Source organism: Rhinichthys klamathensis, unplaced genomic scaffold (assembly GCF_029890125.1).
Source record: "Rhinichthys klamathensis goyatoka isolate OS25496 unplaced genomic scaffold, OSU_Roscu_1.1 h1tg000029l_1, whole genome shotgun sequence".
NCBI classification, from domain to species: domain Eukaryota; kingdom Metazoa; phylum Chordata; class Actinopteri; order Cypriniformes; family Leuciscidae; genus Rhinichthys; species Rhinichthys klamathensis.
In genome coordinates this window covers 3574627-3595180 of record NW_026606579.1, presented here as the reverse complement: position 1 = coordinate 3595180, position 20554 = coordinate 3574627, and the positions used below count along the sequence as shown (strand labels likewise).

The following is a 20554-nucleotide window of genomic DNA, read 5'->3' as shown; positions in this document are numbered from 1 at the left end:
GAGTGAGTAAATAAGCAAAGGATATAAAATATTTTAAAATAGCCCTCAGCAAGGATAAGTGAGTTCGCTTGCAAAGCAAGGGCTCCATCTGAGTCTTCATAATGCAAACATGACAAACCTCGCATGAAGCGTGATTTAGGTTCAGTCTTTTTTGCTGTACATGTGTGGGCGTGTTGGTGAACACTGATGTGAAGAGAAGGAATGGGCTAATTATGGTACATCATTTTCTCACCAAATTAAAAAACAAATAAAAAATATCACAAAAAAGCCTTCAAATTACCAAGCTGAACATATCCGTAAATATTCAAGGTGGGCATTAATATTTAAACTTTTTATTCAGACCCTTTCCCAAGACCGTTCTCGGTAGATACCCAAGCGAGAGAGAGAATCTGTGTTAATATTTTTTATATTTTTAGACCGGTCCTTGAGCTAATGCCCCAAAGCGTTATATCCCTCGATTCCTGAAAGCTGATGTCTCATTTGGCATTTGTTGTGTCTGTCAGTAAGGACCACTCTCTTTGTCGTTATCTCTCTATTGTTGTATAAACTGCCCTATTGAGTGTGTTTGTGTGATTCTAGCTTGATAATGCTGCTGTGACTGATGCTCATTGAGTGGAAGCAGAACTCCAGAAGCCCTGGGTGAATTAACTTGTGCTTAGCAACCGCAGGTTCCAGGAGCGGAAGGTAAGACGCCAGGTGCCAGCTCACTGGAAGAGGCATGAGAGATGGATAGTTGTGTAAAATCTACGCCTCTGCTCCCTGGAGCAACCTCCTAGAAGCAAGCGTGCCCACTTGGTCTCTGGCACGACCCTCTGGGATTCTGCCTTGCAGTTTGCCGCTTCTCATCTGGCTGAATCCCTTCCATATATTTGGGATCTTTTTTTAAATAGTTATTACATTTCTGTCCTCAAATTGTATATATTTAAAGCATAAGCCATTTATTAATTAATGGTTTTAATATTTTCTATCAACTTAGAAGGACAGTTTAACTGATGACACAATTTTTATTTAAAGGTGCTCACCCTTGTCCTTACACTTTCTTTTGGGGGTCCATACTGTGAAAATCGGGTTTGGAACAGCATTAGTGTGAGTAATTTTCTTTTTTGGGTGAACTATCCATTATCGAATTAGATGAGTGGATTCAGGTATGTCAGTTTTTTTGACAACAGCTTTGAATGTAGGCCATCCAATCAGATTTTAGAGCCATCTTAATGTGTGAGCTGTGGGCCGTACCTCTTTTTCTGGCTCAGTTTTAAACCCTATCCCTCTCTATCCTCTCTGGCTCTGTTACATCTCATCCAGAGCCATGTGTCAGGTAGGACAGGTCAGAAAACTTTATCTGAATGTGGTTTGCTATCCCTAGGCAGTTCTCCAGTATCTGTTATTACATTTAAGATATGCTGTTCCTTTTTTATTGGTACATATTTTTAACTTTAACAAATACATTTGACCAGAAGCTTAAAGGAAACAGCAACCAAAAACCGAAGCCAAACAGGAAATTCTGGTTGGCCTGTAGTGTTATATTTTGTTGTCTCAATACTCCTCTGAGACCCGGGAGCTGTTCTTGGTCACATTCCCAGTGTCTCCAAAGGCTCTTTTGCATGTGGACTTGAGACTGACCAAATGCAGATGACAGACCCAGTGGTCAAAGTTGCCTCTGGCAGTCCACAGTCCCCAAAGACCCTACAGCTGTTCCGTCATGGCCGAGCGTGATAAATGCACATCTGTTGAGCTGGGGCTAAGTGGAACTAAACAAGTTTACCACTGCACTTCAGCGAGATGAATTTGGGGCACATGACTGAACTGATTTTGGAGCATTCAAAGGCTTAGAATATGATACAAGCAAATGCAAAGAAATTTTAGATGCTTTTACGGCATATATATTTTGTATAACCATCCGTATCAATTCCATTGGTTAGAGTGCTTGAACATCGGTTTAATCAAGCGCTCTTACATCCAATGGAATTGATACAGATGGTTATAGAAAATATAGTGCAATCTCAGAGGTGTTAGATTGTGTTTTTCAGTGCTCATTATCAGAGTAATTATAAACGATACTAGTGGTTGCTAGATGATTCTTTTTTTATAGACCACTTCAAATGTAGTGGAAGAGACTGTGGGAAATGAGATTGTGCTGTATTTAGCAGATTTCAGAGGCTTTAGTTGTATAAACAGTGTCACGTCCCCTCAGCTTCAGCGGGGCCAACACGTCATCCTGTGACGCAAGGTTACAGTGTTAATGTGAGTCTGGATCCCCCACATCGTGTTTTCATGGCAGCAGATTAGCAGGGACACCCTGACTGTGAACTTCTGCTTACTGCGTATGTTGGTTCAGCTTTGCTTAGCCATCCCATAGGGATTCTGTCCAATCCCAACAAAGCATTCCGAGTTCATTCACTTCCTGCCACAGTCCATAGGGCTGTGTTGTTACGCGTTTTGTTGGCCCGGGGGAGGGGATGCATGGGAAAATGCCATCCCTTATGCACAGGATGACCTTCAAAAAGCTCTATCGCCTCCCTGATAATCTGATCTGATTCAAGGACAGAATCACTTTGATTTGTTATTATGTAACATGCTAATGAAACTAATATTACTGATATTTAGTGATTGGTTAATGCTCAAAGGGAAGATATTTGACATATGTAGGACAGCCTTTTCTTTTTCTTTTTCTTTTTTTTTGCTATAAGCACTATACATAGACACACAGGGAACAACTCATATGTTTGTTGAAACTAAAAACAAATTGCACACATCTTACTGAAAGCCTGTATCCTAATACTTTTTCTGCAATTTTAGGTGCTTCTTGTGTAAGCAGCTCATTTTCAACCTTACCTGGGTTTAATGTTCAGACAACACCACACAAAATGACGTGCAGAGTAAAAAAATAGATATTCTCTATGCTGTCGCAAATATTTTACTGTTTTCAATTCAATTCAATTCAATTCAAATCACTTTATTCATCCCCAAGGGGCAATTCAAATGACACAAGGAATAGCATATCTTCAACTCCACACATCACATCATTACTAAAAATAAATAAATAAATAAAAAATAAGAGTAAAAGTGGATATGACTGTTCAGTCTATGGCATGTTTAGCGCAGTTCAAAGATTTGGGGGGCGGATGGTGACTTGGAGTTTAATAGCAGGACAGCCCTGGGGACAAAGGTCACCTTCCTCCTCTGGGTCCTACACACTTGACAGCGAAGTCTGCGCCTTGATTTATTGCCTTGTTTTGCAATAAATGTGATATTGTTGTGGGAAATATTGATGGTATGGTAATATAGTGGCATCCCCATAATATTATTGAATAAAATAAAAATCAAAAGTTTAACAATATGAACTCTAATAAACCATTAAGTATAGTTACGTTTTAACAGAATATTTAGTCTCTCTTCTCCATTTTTCTTTCCTAGCTCCAAACCACATTTACAGTATCATTAGTGTTAGTGGCACTATGACTACAGTAGCAGCAGTGGTTTACATCTGTAGTTAGTTAACTTGAAGTATAGAATGTGTTATTGAAGTATAAAAGGGTATCTTGAACGTCTGCCTGAAAGAGCCTAGCTCATTTTTCCAGTTGGTCAGATTGATGCGCGAGGACAATGCCTGAACTTTGGATGTGATTTCAGTGTGTAAGTAGTGATTCTATCAAGAAGCTGCTGGAGCGTTTTATTCACTGTCTTGTCACTTCTGACCAACTGAATTGTTTGTTTCCTCACCCGTCAAGTATCACAGCAATGAAGTGTCCAGGTGAAAGGAGACATTGGGTCAGGTGGGAGAATAAGAAGTCATTTGACAGAGAAATGATTCAAGCTTGCTTTCAGGCTAAGTAACGTGCCATGGTGCTCTCCCGTCCCTGGTTCCAGAAATATCTGTAGGCTGTTCTTATGACCAGTTTGTCATGCGCCACTGTGCAGGTCATATAGTATTGACCATTTGATCAAAGTCTGTTTTGAAAATGGTTTCCTCCACTGCTGTCGGGGTGTGATGCATGATGTCTTAAAATTAGGGCTGGCAAACAATTAATCATGATTAATCGCATCCAAAATAAAAGTTTGTGTTTACATAATATATGTGTGTGTACTGTGTATAATTATTTTTAATACATAAATACCCACACATGCATGTGTATTTAAGAAATATTTGCATGTATATACTGTATATAGACTGAATGTAGCCTATATATAATGTATATTTTATATAAATATAAACATTTTATATATAAATAACATATTTTTCTGAAATATATACTTGTGTGCATTTATATACAAAATAATTATACACAGTACACACATATGTTATGTAAACACAAACTTTTATTGTGGATGCGATTAATCGCGATTAATCTTTTGACAGCCCTACTAAAAATGCGATAAGTTTCTTTCATTAGTCAACGTTTGATGTTCTTTTAGTTTGATTATCCAGATGTTTTGGCACTGCAAATGTTTTCTTTTGTATTTTTCTTTTATTTCATTTACACTGAAAACAAAGCACAGTTTGATTTCTTTTGAGCATGTCTTTTGGTGATGAGTTTTTTAATTCAAGTGATTTTGAACCTAGTATTGTGTTTTCGTTTGACATTTTCATGCTTTCTTGGAATTTCAGAGATGACTCAGTCTACACTAACAGCAATTACTTTTTTCACTTTTGTTTTAATCTCAAACAAATTGAGTGCCCCGCTTTGCAGGAATGACCTCCTCAGACAGACCCCATATTGAATTTCAACTAATGTTCCTTATTTTTCTCTTTTTTTCCACTGTAATAGGGAAAAAATTGGTTTCCAAGGTTACAGTTAGAATCGTTTTACACTATATTGCATGCTGCACCTTCTCTCTGTGGAGTGGCTGTTGTGCTTCATTCCAGATAAATGCAGGTAATAACTGTGATTGATGGTGAGCCAATGGATCTCTAGTGCTTCTACAAAAAAGAAAGACCTGCGAAGAGCCAACACACTGTCACACATGCGTCTTTTTCTGCAACAGCAGACTTTTTCTTTTCCGAAACTACAAGAACTGTCAAGGGTCAAGATCTGTGATTGAACAAGCATCTATGCCCCTCCCCCGACCTGCCCTCTGACCTTCATGACCCCAGCATGATTTGATTTTGGGAGAGGGGAGCATTGTCTGTGCTAAATGTAATACTAATGTATTCCTACTGCACAGTGCACCATATGTACTGTATTCCTTGCGTTTTTTAAGGGATACTGCACCCCCCCCCCCCAAAAAAAAATTCTAATTTTTTACTGACCCACATGCCATCTCAAATGTATATGACTTCCTTTCTTCAGATTAACACAAACAACGATGGGTGTGAGTGAGAAAAAAATACTGAAGCTTCTTAAGCGAGAAGTGACGCGAAAAAACACCGGACCGGCACATCTTGCGCAAGCTTAAAGGGATACTCCACTTTTTTTGGAAATAGACTTATTTTACAACTCCCCAGAGTTAAACTGTTGAGTTTTACCGTTTTTGAATCCATTCAGCCGATCTCCGGTTCTGGCGGTACCACTTTTAGCATAGCTTAGCATACATCATTGAAGTGGACAAGACCATTAGCATTTCTCAAAAAAAAATGACCAAAGTGTTTCGATATTTTTCCTATTTAAAACTTGACTCTTCTGTAGTTACATCGTGCACTAAGACCGACGGAAAATGTAAAGTTGCGATTTTCTAGGCTGATATGGCTAGGAACTATACCCTCATTCCTGCGTAGTAATCAAGAAACTTTACTGCCGTACCATGAGTGCAGCAGGCGTAATGATATGACGCAGCGCCTGAAAATAGTCCCCAGCTCGGTAACTTCCAACGTGACCGGGACTAAGTGCCTGCGACTGCTGGGGGAGTTGTAAAATAAGTCTATTTCCAAAAAAAGTGGAGTATCCCTTTAACAACACATTTACATCACACTTCACATCACAACGTGTGGACGTAGTGCTTTACAACTCTCTTGTGAACTTGTGTATGACAGTTGACCGGGAATGATTGTTTCTATTTAAAGTTTTAAATATTTGTATTTTTCTTACACGCACCTATCGTTTCACTTTTGAAGAAATTGATTGGGGTCATATGGATTACCGTTGTGTTCACTTTGTGTGGTTTTTGAAGGGTTTTTGAATTTGGGGGTCTAATACACAGAAATGATTGATCTTTGTGTTCATCTGAAGAAATTAAGTCTAATACATCTGGGATGGTAAATGATGGGAGCAAGTGATGTCCAGTTACTGTTATCTCAGAAATAAACATTGGGTTATTTTGCACCCTTTATTGTGTAAAAACGACTTTAAGCGTACTCGTGTAAAAGCCGGGACACACCAAGATGATGGTCGGCCGTCGGGCAATGTCGGGCCATTTTTGAGCATCGGTCTGCTTCGTTTTTCTGGTGTGTTCTGTGTTGTTGGAGGCAGTCAGGTTTTTCTGGGCCGATTTAGCATGTTGGATGCAGAAATCTGATTGGCTGTTCAGTTTAGTGAACGAGTTAGTGCACGGGAATAAAAGCGAAAGTGATGAAAGCAATCAAAGAAGTCAAGGCGGTACAGACAGAAGGCTGTTAAAATCTTACGTCATCTTACCTGCACAAATATTTTCATAATAACATGAGCCGACTGGAATAAATAAAGTGATCGGCATTATTGATATTCAAAATCGTAAGCAAGCACTCCTTTGTTTACGGTTTGTATATCTGCAGCCCTAGTTTCGGTTTCTCTTTTTGAATGACGAAAATAGACTATTATTGATACCTGCTAATATAGACAGATATTGCTAGTTGACAATCGCCTGTAGTACTTTTGGTGTGTTCAAGTGCAGCTTTTTGGCCGAGACAAGAGGCAAAAACACAGTCGGCTTTCGTCGCCACTAGTGTGACATCGGCTTGGTGTGTCCCAGGCTTAAGTATGAGTAGTAGATTACAGAGTAGAGTGATGTCCCTTATTTGAAGAATGCAGCATGTGCATGCTATATTTAATTAAATCTCAGCCTGTTGCTGTTTAATAACCACAAAAGGCCCCATTGCATTTTTAATTAATTTAATTGTGCAGCCCTAGTAGCATGCCATTCCGAACATAGCCCGAGTTACAGAATCATCATGTCATGTTAAATCCCTGCATCCATTTGTCCTTTTACAACCTGCATGCAACAGTTTCAGCTCTGGTTATCAAAAGTGCAATTATAGAATGCTAATTGAGAGTCCCCCTACAGTATTGTGGGTTTCTTCTAGGACAATGTAATCCATTGTTGTGCTCTGGCAGTGTGAAGCAGGAGAGGGTGAAAATGAGGTGAAATGAAACTGCGCTGCGACACAGAGACTTCTGCCAGGGATCGTTGATTTTAGTCTGGCTTTGGGCCTACCTGCACGAACAGGAGCCAAAACCTCCCCCTGCTTTCCTGTGTAGAAGCCACCTGTTTCATACAGCTCTCCAGATTTGAAACCACAAACTCAAGGTCGCTTCAAAGCATCTGGGTGTTACAGTATGGAGTCATTTCCTCAGCAAGATATCTGACCTCTTCTAATGAGACAGCTCTGGGTTCTTTATGATATCTTTGTTAGCAGTCTGCAAATTGAGTCACAGAGTCGTCAGATGGTGTGTGCCCTCAGAAGGCGCTAATGAGTGGATCTATGTAGTGACATTGTTCTGCTTGGTGCCACTGTATCCGTATCAGTCAGCATCTCTGACTCATAGGCTGTCTGTTCAGAGGCCTGTTCAGTATGGCACCCTGTGTTTAGAGATGCTGTTTCTTTCCCTTCTCATTTACTTGCAAGAATCTTAAACTCTTTAAAGTTCACAGTGTGGATGCTCTTGTGCATAATATGCTGCTTGTGCTTGCATAAAACAATTGTGTATTTGTTAGAGATGTGCACAACTACAATTTCAAAATGTACTTCTCCGAATGGTTAATTGACCCGTATGGATTAATTTTTTCTGTGCAGCACAAATGATGATGTTTTAAAGTGTGTTTTTGTCAATTCAATGGGGTACAATGTTGATAGTGTACCTTCAAAGAGGCTCTATTATAAACTTTTAGGCCCCGTCCACACTACTGCGTTTTCGTTTAAAAACGGAGACCTTTTGCTACATTTGCACCTCCCGTCCACACTAAAACGGCAAAAACGGAGACCCAAAACGGAGAAGTTTAGAAACGCTGCCAATCCGTTTTTCGTTTTGATTCTCCGGAGGGCGTTTTAGTGTAGACGGGTCAAAACAGAGGACTTTAGAAACGATGACGTAGTAGAGGCTCCCGCTCGGCTCTATGATTGGGTGCTGTCATCAGTCATGGTGTATATCTTTGCTAGCAGCTGTTGTACAAGTAAATTCTGCATTTTTCAACATTTACAACGCTAAAACTGCCTACATGTGCCGGAGTCAAGCTATTATTTGAGCGATCTGTGACGATTCCCGTGTGCAGCGGCGGCGTTGACCGTACATGGAGCGTCGGTTTGGGGTTAACCCAGAGCATGGTGGGATAATTTTATCAATGAAGTTGTTTACACCGGCACGCTCATGCCCAGTGTTGGTGAATGGTCACGTGATCCACGTTTTCAGTCGTTTTAATGTGGACTGAGATCAATTCTAATACGCAGCTAAAACGCTGGTGTGGACGGAGATCGTATTCGTTTTAATTCTCCGTTTCTAAACTAAAACGCAGTAGAGTGGATGGGGCCTTAGAAGAAAAGGTTCTTTATAGAACCTTGAAGGGTTCTGTCAGGTGCTTCATATAGAACCTTTAGGGGTTCCAATCATGGGATAATTTTAATAATTTAGTTTTAAATTATTTTTAATTGCATTTTATGAATTAAACACCTCGTAAACATACTTTTTCACTTGAACGGCTGTGAATAACAGCTGTTCTCCCGTGTGGAATATTTTTAGGTGTATCTGGGACATTAAGCCTCCTCCACCTGTATCCCACATTATACTAGTTGCTAGCCCTAGTTGATGTATTTATTCCAGAGCATGCTGCCGTCTAAATAAATGCTTTGCTCTTTTCGATGAGTTTAATCAGCCCTAAGTAGGAAGCTGCCAACATTAGCACAGTTTGAGTGCTTTCTGAAGCCTTTCTCATCGCTTCCAACAGTTTTGATATATTTCACGCTAAAAAAACTAAATCAAGCATAATTTCCACAGCCTGCTGCGATGATGGTTCGGGTAGCTTCCAGACACCCTACTTAGTGCAGACAATTGTGAATAAGACGGTTTGCATGCTAACGGGTTCCTAGGGGTGCGCAAACACGCTCATCCTCCATGTGACACGTTCCTGTTATCTATCACATAAACATATGGCTGTCCATGTTTATGAAAAAAAAAATTTGTCCTATAAAACATTTGCCTGTACAATAAAATGGAATTATTTTAGTTTTCGTTGATTCCCCTTATTTTAACCACTAAAAACTGCTTTGAAAAAAAAATTTAAAAACAAAAATAATAGTGACTATTTTTTTCCCATTCCTTTCAGACTACCTTTCCCAAGGTGTTGATCTGTCAGGTATTGATGTCATAGAAAATGACCTGCTGTTCATCAGTCGAGCTCGTCTGGAGGTGGAGAACCAAGCCAAACGATTACTGGAACAGGGCATGGAAATTCAGGTAAGAATACCACAATGTCTTTGAGAAACAAAGTACAAAATGTGCCAATACTTAACTGGAGTTTTTTCATGACACTGAAAATGCAATGTAGTTTAAGGGGAAACTACTACGAGTAGTTTGTCACTTGGCAGGCAGCAATTTCAAAGTTCTCCAACACCAAAAACCAGCAAAAGAACAAGCAATGCTGAAAATCCACTTGTGTTGTTTTATGAATTGTGGTCCAGCACATTTCAAATGCAATAATGAATGGAATTGAGTTTATGTGGAGTCTACATTTGCATTCATGTATTTGCACTTAAAATTGATGTGATGTCTAGCCTAGCATTTCAACAGGATGAAACAAGTGCCAGTATTCTTTCTATCTCTCTATATCTCTCCCTCAGCATGTTTCTCTGTCACACACGATGTGCTCACACACAGCAGATGGGCCGCACTGGCCTTTTTTCCCCTGTCTACAGACACACAGCCATCAAACTGAACTGTCCACTCACATTTCAGAAATTCAGCTGCCACATGGAGCCATCTCAGGGGCTGAAAGATGCACAATATGTCCGTTTTTCAATAAATTGCCTCCACAAATAACCTACAGGATATGTTGCATATCATTATACAAATGCAGCTGTCACAGTCCTTTGTTTTGCTGATTGCGTCTCTACATTTTTCTTTCCTTTGATTGACAGTTTAATTTTTCAGCACGCTTTCTGGAGCAAATCAATGCAGAGCTCCAGTTGGAGATGGCAGGACTGTTGAAATACAGACTACAAGGTCAATAATTTATTGCTTTATGCATCTCTCATGGGCCATCAGGTGTCTTTGAAAGCATGAGCCTTTGAATGAATGAATGAGGCATTTATATAGCACGTTTCATATGTACTACTGTACACCCAAAGCACTTTACAATCATGTCGGGGTCTCTCCTCAACCACCACCAGTGTGCAGCATCCACTTGGATGATGCGACGGTAGCCACAGTACAACTGCGCCAATGCGCTCACAACACACCAGCTATAGGTGGAGAGAGGAGAGAGAGTGATAGAGCCAATTCAATGGAAGGGGATTATTAGGCAAGGGCCATTGGAGGTAATGTGGCCAGGACACCGGGGTTACACCCCTACTCTTTACGAGAAGTGCCATGGGATTTTTAATGACCACGGAGAGTCAGGACCTCGGTTTAACGTCTCATCCGAAGGACGGTGCTCTTTGACAGTATAATGTACCCATCACTCTACTGGGGCGTTAGGACCCACACAGAGCACAGTGTGAGCGCCACTGCTGGCCTCACTAACACCTCTTCCAGGAGCAACCTGGTTTTCTAAGGAGGTCTCCCATCCAGGTACTGACCAGGCTCAACCCTGCTTAGCTTCAGTGGGCAACCAGTCTTGGGCTACAGGGGGATATGGCTGCTGGCGTGAAGGCTGCTATTTTGGGTGAAGTTGTGGATATGAACAGCCCATATCTGATGAGAGGTCCAGTCAGGAGAGTGTCATATAGGCTCTGTTTGCTCCTGCATCTTTAATGGTTTCCATTGCCGACCACTTGCTAAAATAAGCCTTCCAAAGCCTGCCTGTTGTATTCTTTTCTCTTTTTTATTTTTTAGCTCCAGGGGTTGAGTGTGTGATGGTCAGTCACCCCCATATATCTCAAGGTTATTGGCTGCAGACAACGTAATGGCATTGACCACTGCATGATCTCTTTACATTTAGATATTGCGTAATGGTGTCTATCTTTCAAAACCCAGTGCACTGCCTTTCTAGACCCTTTTTTGGGGACATCATAGATCCCAGTGATCCTGAAACATGCTGTTTAGGTATTTTTGAAACACAGTCTCAGCATAATTATTTAATTTAATATCATGGGGGGTTTTTTTCCATTTAAATTTAGATTCAGCGCAAATCAGCTACTTCATCAGACTCGGTGGAAACAGATTTAGCTCTTGTTCACTTCAATTAAATTTATGCGAATGGCTATTCCAATCACAGTTCTTAGTACCATGCATCTCTAAGAAATTCTCTCTCTGCGCTCTCCCTACAACTTTTCGAATTATTGGCCTATTAGCATCTCATTATAAAACCAGGCGATGCAAGAGCCCCCCGACCTCTGTTCATGTATTTGTTGTTCTGGATCTTATCATGTAGTTCACTGCACTCCTCCATGGCCAGTCCTGCATCAGTATATTTAGAATTGTGTGGGTTACATAAGCCGCTATTCCTGAGCTCATGTGGAGAGATGGTCCTCTTCATTTCGCTCTTTTCTTCTAAACAAAAAAGACCTTCTTATGAATTTTAAGGAATTTTCTGGGTTTAATGCAAGTTAAGCTGTACCAACAGCATCTATCTATCTATCTATCTATCTATCTATCTATCTATCTATCTATCTATCTATCTATCTATCTATCTATCTATCTATCTATCTATCTATCTATCTATCTATCTATCTATCTATCTATCTATCTATCTATCTATCTATCTATCTATCTATCTATCTATCTATCTATCTTTTTTACAATAATGCACAATAAAGTGTACATTTATGGGGCAAGATATTTGTGCAGCACAAGTTAAATACATTTTTGTTGAAAAAAAAAAATTTCCCCCAAGTATAAAGTTATCAATTTAACTGAGATGACATTAGTTTAATGGTTAAAAATTGCATAACGATACTTTTAAAATGGTGCGCATTTTAACATTTACTTCCATACAATGCTAATGAAATCAACATCAACAATGAAATTAAAAATATTGACTTTCACATATTTTTCAGATTAACTTGTATTGATCCCGGAACATTCCTTTTAGCACACAAGACAATTTCATTAGCGTTGCAAGAAGTCCTGTGCTTAAAGATAACATGAAACAATGCATTTGATTTATATAATATGACGTGTTTCCAAGTGAAACAATATTCATTTGAAAAAAAAATACTGCACAGCTGGACATGATTTTGTCCATTAGGATTTAATGGGGTCGAGCCTAACATGATGTTGGGATCAAGTTGGCAATGATGAGTAATATCGTTTTATATTTTTTAATCACAAGTTTCATGTCATAACGATTTGATGAAAAGAAGAAATAAGAAAACATAATCTGATTAAGTCTTAAAGCTAGAGGAAATGTTCAACATTTTCTTTCAAGAATTATATGATTGGAAGGATTCATCCGTTATTAACAATTGCTTTTTGGTGCATAGTGACACATTACATAGTGTATTTTTCTCCTCTAAATTTCATTAAAATTGTACAGAAGAGTGGCACTTTATATCAGTGCCTTCCTGTTTTGAAAGCATCAGCTGTCTGATACGCTGCAATACTGTCAGAAGGGCACTTGAAAAGAGAGTGCATTTGAAGGTCAAAATTAGACATTGACATGCAGAGAGGCAGAACAAAAAGTGTAGCCCTTTATCTGCACATTCATTTCGGATGGGATGAGAGAAGAGGAGGTCTGTTAAATTTTTTATCCACCTTTTTATTCAAGTCTTTTTTTTTATTTCTCTGCTCATACATTTATATCAGCTGCTTAAGAGGGGTGTTTTCACACAGAAGGTCGCAAGAGGTCACATTCCCATGTTTTTCTTTCCTTTTCCTTTGTATTGTGTACATGAGGGGATGAGGGTTTTGGAAGTGTATTCTGATTACCGCGGTGACGGTCTTTGCTTACTCGGCAAGCATTGGTTGGAGGTCATTGAGGTGTGTGTGTGTGTGTGTGGTCCGAGCTGGAGATTCAGACTAGGGTCTCAAAGGGCTTAAAATTCACTGTGTGGAGTCGCACAAGTGTGTATACAGACACACATATACAATTGACTACTCTCGCCATGGCTCCTGTCTTCCTGACCCAGAAAAGCAGTACTCACGGGGCCAGTGTCCTGTTTCACATGCTTGTAGGGGTATGGACATTAATGCAGCCTTCTCGCTTACAGAAGAGGAGAAATGACAAACTCTCCATCCACAATACAGTGATCTAAAAAAAATCTTAATGCAAAAAATTAAGCCAATTGTAATTTATTTTAAAAAAGATAAAGCATAAGCACACTTTGCAATCAGAACATTCCACTAAATATTTTACAATAAGGTTGTTAACATTTACTAATTATTTAAATCAAAAGTTGTCTGTTGATTTTATTTAATGGACCTGAGCTAACATGAAATAACAATAAAAAGTTGAATTTAGTAGAAAGTTCTGGTGCTACCTGACCAGAGAAAACTGTTGTCTTCCCTTTTGCCAAATGTAGGAAACCTGCAACACCCATAATGCACTGGGCATCCAAGCCATCCAAGGCAACTCCCACCAGTCTGCTATGGATACGCTTATCAGAGTCAAGTACCACCAACTACTACCGCAAAAAAAAAATCGGATCTGAGCAATAAATCTGAATTTATTGACCAGCAAGTTCTTATGAAATCATGTGATCAGCTCCATGCCTGACCAAAACAGAGTCATAAAACCTGGAAAAAACAGACCCAATGCAGACATAAATAGTGAAATCACAGGAGTGTGGCTCCTCCACATAATAGATTAGGCCCTGGATGTATTGGAAGGGTGTTGATGGTAGAATCAATGACAGTAGGGAACGAATGAGTCTAGGTTTTAACTGAGTCACCTCTACTTTGACAGACAGATGTGCTTCTTGCCCTATTGAGAGTAACTGTGCATTACATAAGCTGACCAGCAGAACATTGATCATGCACCCTTTAAACAATACGTCACCTTTGTCCATTTCAAGAGGTCACTTGGACAAGGAGTGCATGTGATTGTTGTCTCGCATAGATAGATGCGTTTTGTTCTGTTGATGTGTGGTGCAGATATACAGTCCACATTGCCACAATCAATTGGGTCATATTGTTTTTCAATAGTCCAGATATACTGTTGTTTTTTCCCCTTGTTTGTCGTGATGTTCAATTTTCTGCTTTTGGTTTGTGGTTGTACATTCTTAAAAATAATGGTTCTTATAATGGCATCTATGGTTCCATGAAGGATCTTTAACATCAGTGGAACCTTTGCATTGCACAAAATGTTCTTTAGATTATTAAAATGTTCTCTACACTTAGAAAAATATGGTTCTTTTACAAACTTTTTACTGAAAATTTCGTTGGTTCTTCTATTGCATTGCTGTGAGAACCTTTATTTTTAAGAGTGTATTGAAGATTGGGGTCATTTGGATTGAAATGACTTTCCGGTAACATTAAGATCTCATTTGTTTACAAAAAGGTCTCATTTGATAAGATTAGTTAATGCGTGAACTAATGATGAGAAATACATATTTACAGTACATATTAACCTTCGTTGATGTTAGTTAATAAAATGTTCACGTTCATGTTAGTTTACAGTGCATTAACAGATACAACTTTTGACTTTAAAATTGATTTAGTAAATGTTGAGATAAACATGAACTAAGAGTAAATGCTATAGAAGTATTGTTCAATACTGGTATGTGTTAACTAATCTAGTTAACTAACGTTAACAAACGAAACCTTATTGAAAAGTGTTACCGATTTTCCTTTCTCTGCATTTGTCCATTTTGCCCATTCTGTTTAGTTTTGTCCAGTGTCATGTGGGATATGATTTTTGTCATCCGGAGCCAAATAGACCCATGTACCTGCGGCATGTAATATTATTTTCTCTCGCTTGCTGCTGGAAAGACAAAACAAAAATATGTTATCCGCCTTGGGACAAACAAATACTGACAAGAATGTTAACTGAAAACGATTCAATGCTTCCTTTCTTTCTCTGCTATACCACATAACAATTTTACTTCATTTTATGTAAATAAATGCCTTTCACTCATGCATTATTATTTAAAGGCAATCTCCTGCAATTGCTAATGCCCAATCCCTGTCACTAATGATTTGATAACCGCATTTTTTTTTATTGTTTCTTCAGGGCTGAACTTGATGCATGACTCAAACTGTGCTCAAAAGGGTATTAATCATTTAGAAATGTTTTATTATCACACGGCTTAGCTTGTCACTGCATTGTTACTGCGAATGGCAGGACTCAAAGCGTATTTGGTATTTGTAAGTGTCTGGGTGAAGATGTGTGGCTTCATTTGTGCTCTTTTGACTACGTTTTGCACACTGACATTCAAAACATGGTTCAAATGGTGTGTGTTCTTGAATGGTCTGATCTGTCTAATATTGCAAGTAGCTTTGTATTGCGTGACAGATGTGATTTTTTCCTGGAACCTGGCCGTCTCTACAAGTTGCATGTGTGCGTGAATAAAATAAAGGGGTTTTAATTTACTCATCATGAGTGCAAAAGAGTTCTGCAACAACCACTCACTCCCATTAATCATTGTGAATGGTGCAATCGAGTCGTTCACCCTACATTCTTAAAATAATTGTATAGCTAGATATTTAGCAATTAATAAAAAAAAATGTCTTAAACTAATACTCAATAACTTTAACTAAATAGTTTATATAGTCAAGTCAAGTCACCTTTATTTATATAGTGCTTTTTACAATACAGATTGTATCAAAGCAGCTTCACAATGATAACATGAAAATAATACAACAAAGTTTGTTTCTAAAAGAAAATTGCGTCAACATCCACTTTAAGTAAGGCAGATCAATAATATTATTGAATATTAAAGGTGCATAGCGCAACTTTTCATGTTAAAAATACCTGTTTTTCTATCCTTTACATGCTTCAAGAACTGCCTGATGGGCTGAATGAGCCCTTCTCTGCACACTGAGATTGCCTCTATAATCCTGTACAGTAAAATTTATAAGAGGGATTCGGGCTCGAATTTGAGACTGGGCGTGATTTCATGCGTGTTCACGCTCATGTCTCGCAGGTTTGTGTATTCGCCGGTGCCGCCATTCTCCGCATCAGCGAAGACAACTCGTGCGTCAAAGGTAGAAGATGGATTCAAAGAGACCGGCTTGTAGTCCATTCCAAACCCCAACGCAAACTCCACGTAAAGTAAAGAAAAGAAAAATTTTGTCTAGTGCCACCAAAAGGTCCAAATTGGAGTCGGACAGGCGTCGGAGTAAGACGAGAGTCAACCTCGGGAAGGCATTCAACAAATGGAGAGATCTCCGGTCTGCTCTTGGTTTCAAACGGGATCCTCAATTGGCTTTTTTCTTGATAAAACGGTAAGATATAGCTCAGTCTCTAATGTTTGATACGGCCAATCTATGTATGACAACAAATGACGATGCGTAAAATGTGTAATGCTTTGTGTAATGCAAATGATACATGTACAATCAGAATTGGTTTTACTACCATTGTTAGTGAACAGTTTCATAAACTAGGAATTGTGTTCGGAAGAATAGTACAACATGAATCATAAAACATATCCAATAAAAGATGCGTGTGGTCCATGAGCGTGCACAACTCTGGTTGCAGTTTCGCTTGTCGCCAGAGGGGGCGGAGTTCTGCAAAAACTCAGAGTCTTGCGTTTTGCACCTTTAAATGTCCCCAACTAAGCAAGCCAAAAGCCAAGGCAACAGTGGCAAGGAACCAAAACTCCATCAGGTGACAGAATGGAGAAAAATTTAATATAGTACTATCATTTGATTTGTTATTTGCAGTGATTCATTGGATAGGTCGTTCAATAGGTCGAAGTAGAAAGTATCCAGTCTTGTACCTTTTTTTAAATAGATTATAGAGTTAATTGATTTGGTTCATGGTGTTATGCTTCACAAATTTAATGGCTATGGAGAAAATGAATGGGGAAAATGCCAAGGTATCTAAAAAACAGTGGATGTCATTGTTGCACACTATTCAAATCTTTACTCGTTTCACTTGATCCAATGGGCTCAATTGTGCTGGTCACTGAAAAGGTTATGCAGTCACTCTCCTGATATTCACAGTTCATCCATTTTTTGAGTCATGTGTTTGAGTAACCTTTACATCAAAAGCATGTCTCTCGGGATTTTAAGCTGCTAAGGAGTGAAAACGTGTGTCTTTTATTTGCCACCCTTTTTTCCTGAATCTTTGTGCCTCCCTTTTCTTTTGCCTTCTCACTCACTTCAAACATTACATCTCTGTCACTGTCTCACATTCTTTCTCTGTCTGCTCTCTAAAGACCATCTTGAAGATGGAAAATAGATATGCTGGATTGCTCAGATAGCTGACAAGCACTCAGCAGGTGTGGCCTGTTCTGCCAATATGGCTGCCTTTGTTCTGTCAGTGGAAAGAAGGCAAAAGGCTTGTTTAGAGTGATCATAAAATATTTACAGTATGTTTACCGTAAGTGATATACTGGACAAGACCTATGTGAGCTGAATCTCAGTGCTGAATAAAACACCTCAAAGTCAGCATGGAATGAAAATTTAACATAAAATAGAACAATTCATCCGTGCATATGTTTAATTTGTTTTATATATAATTTGACCTAGGATAAAAATGTCATAACTGGATCTTCTGGTGAAAACGACAGACTTCTCTTGTGATGTATGCTGTACTACTTATTTTGTGTGCTTAAACTCTGCCCCTGCAAGCTCACATTCGAGAGCCACGCCCACATCTCAACATCCAATCAACAACCGATGCATAGAACTAAGTCTCCGCCCTTCCATTTCATCGCGACTGATGCTTAGGAGACCAGAAGGCCAACCTGCTAAGCCAGCTAAGACCTAAGCTAAGAAAACACTTTCGACTGGATTAAGCTCTGTTTTTCAGCAGGGTTATGTTATTTTGAAAGAGCACTGGTACACTGTTACAGATCAGAGACCTGTTAGCGACTGGCTCCCATGTGTGCTGATTAGCACTCCTCGTTCTCGCACGTTGACTTCTCTCTCCCATTACCCATCAGTAACAAGTTACAGCCAGACACCCTCCTGACAAATTACTGTTACCATGGAGACCATATGCACATGCTTTTTAACATCCCTTCTCTCTGATGTGCATTCTTCACAATTAAAAAGTCACACAAAGGTTAAAAGCGCAAAGATGAAGCAATGTATTTATAGTTGAGTGTCATTAAGAAAGACTTTTGATTACTGGTACCAGCGAATTTAATACGCAGGCGATATAAAAAACAAAGACGAGGATTTGAAAAAAGAGCAGAATTTTTTAACCTTTATTATACGAGCCCACATGTTTTGCTTGTGTGTTTTTCACTGTAATAGTTCTAACACATCCCTGTCTTTCCACTGAAACCTTTCACAGAATTGTGATGAATGTTGCTCTAGAGTGACTTAAAAGTCGCATGAATTTATGTGCATATGACTGTTCAGACTGCGGTCGCATTGCAAAACATCTGACCTGTAGGTTTAGGACCACATATGGAAGTGGCCCGAATCGAAATTGAAAAGATGGTTTGTGCCGTTCACACTGTCATGGCAAAAACAGAGTCACATATGAGCAAAAAAAAAATGATTTGGGCCAAATTACATATTATTTGAATTAATTGCAAATCTGACAAAAAAATCTAGATACAACATGCATTTGACATTAAGTCTTAAAACTGATGATTAGTTAATTTCCTTTTAATGTCAATTAAATCCAAATCAAAGTTTCTTTATCGCTGAAAATCTTCTCTCTCATTAGCTATGCTGAGCACACCTTGTCTTTCACCTTTCTCCTTTACATAATCATCAGTTTTCTCCCAAATTGAGTTCATCTCTTCCTTGCCTGGTGTTGCGCTGACATTTGCCAAGTGCGTCTTAAAAGGCTTTAATCGGTCTTCGCCGTGTTTGTTTTTGGGTTGCCGTGGAAACACGGCACATAAATGTCTAAGTGATCCATCATCTTTTCACTTTTTCCTCACACTTAAAGTCTCACTTTCGCCCTCTCTCTGTTCTTCACCAGTGCTCTCGCATGGCCATGACACTTCACGAAGTGTGAGCAAATGAACTCCGCATGTTCCAATGGGGCTAGCGTCGGCCATGTTTGCTGTTCATTCTGGAGTGGGAATGACTAGGCCAAAAGGAAAATAAAGTCTCCCTGTATTATCCATATAATGCATGCAATTCTCATATGTGTTGGGTAATTTTTTTTGTAACTTTAAAAAAAGCTTTTAGTGAAAACAACAGCACAAGCATCAGTAAGTATTGGAAATTATTTGATGATAAATTCTATAATATTTTGTGCTGTTGTTTCACTCTAAAACAATATATCCTGCTTGATAAAAGTGCTTGGTGTTCACACTTGTAGTTCGGTTCACTTGGTTCGTTTGGTCCGGACCAAAAAAAAAACCTTTTAGCCCTGGTCCTCTTTGCATTCACATCAGCATTTTAACACCGAACCTAAAGGCATAGGGATATGTTCAAGGCTTTTATTACGTATATTTCACAATGGACCTTTGGAACCAAAACAACGTTGTGTTCTGGGCTAAATGCGCTCGTTGTATGTGCGTAGTCTACATATGATGGAGCTGACAACTTGTGAAGAGCTTATAAAATGTGTAAAGGAGTCAAAACAGTGGCAGGAATCCTTTCGTCACACACAAACGAAGATCTGCTGTGAGGAGTCATGGTTCTGATGCCTACCAAACTGTGATGGGTCGCGACTATGACTAGTAAAAAACAGGTTTGCTTGAGCATTCGGTCAGTTTTAGGGTCACATCTAGTGACATCATGTCCCGTTTTTGGTTAGTTTTTCAGCGTTCTTGGTCCGCTTGTTTGGTGCACACCAGGGTTCAGATGGCAGCGTTCACATTTATTTAAATGAACCGCACTAACAGAGCAATCGCACCAGGGTCTGTTTTAATCCAACCAAACCTGTCAAGTGTGAACACAGCCTAAGTCAGTTAGCTACACTTTAGCTTTATTATTTGATTATCCCCACTTCCACGTCTTGCCATTTGTAAAAACAAATCTCTAATTGACAGTCAACTTGATTTAAATTTTTTGTTTACATCTTGTAATAACACTCACTGATGTTGTCACTTCCTTGAGGAAGCTTCCTTAAAGTTGCCAAGTTTTCATCTAATATGATTTTTGGTTTTATGTGTATATATGACATTTAATCCAATATTAAAATGCAAATGAATCATCCAGCATAGTAGAAATTACCTGGGCACTGTGGTCAAAGATGT

The 20554-nt window shown here is 39.0% G+C and overlaps 1 protein-coding gene across 1 annotated transcript in view; it reads left to right on the top strand.

Annotated features, from left to right (window-relative positions):
• The window catches only part of cog5 (component of oligomeric golgi complex 5), an 83000-nt gene that overhangs the window by 15414 nt on the left and 47032 nt on the right, over positions 1-20554 (top strand). Inside the window, exon 7 of the mRNA XM_056245304.1 lies at positions 9448-9578. Coding sequence (XP_056101279.1) covers positions 9448-9578 — 131 coding nt within the window. The remainder of the gene's footprint in view (positions 1-9447; positions 9579-20554) is intronic.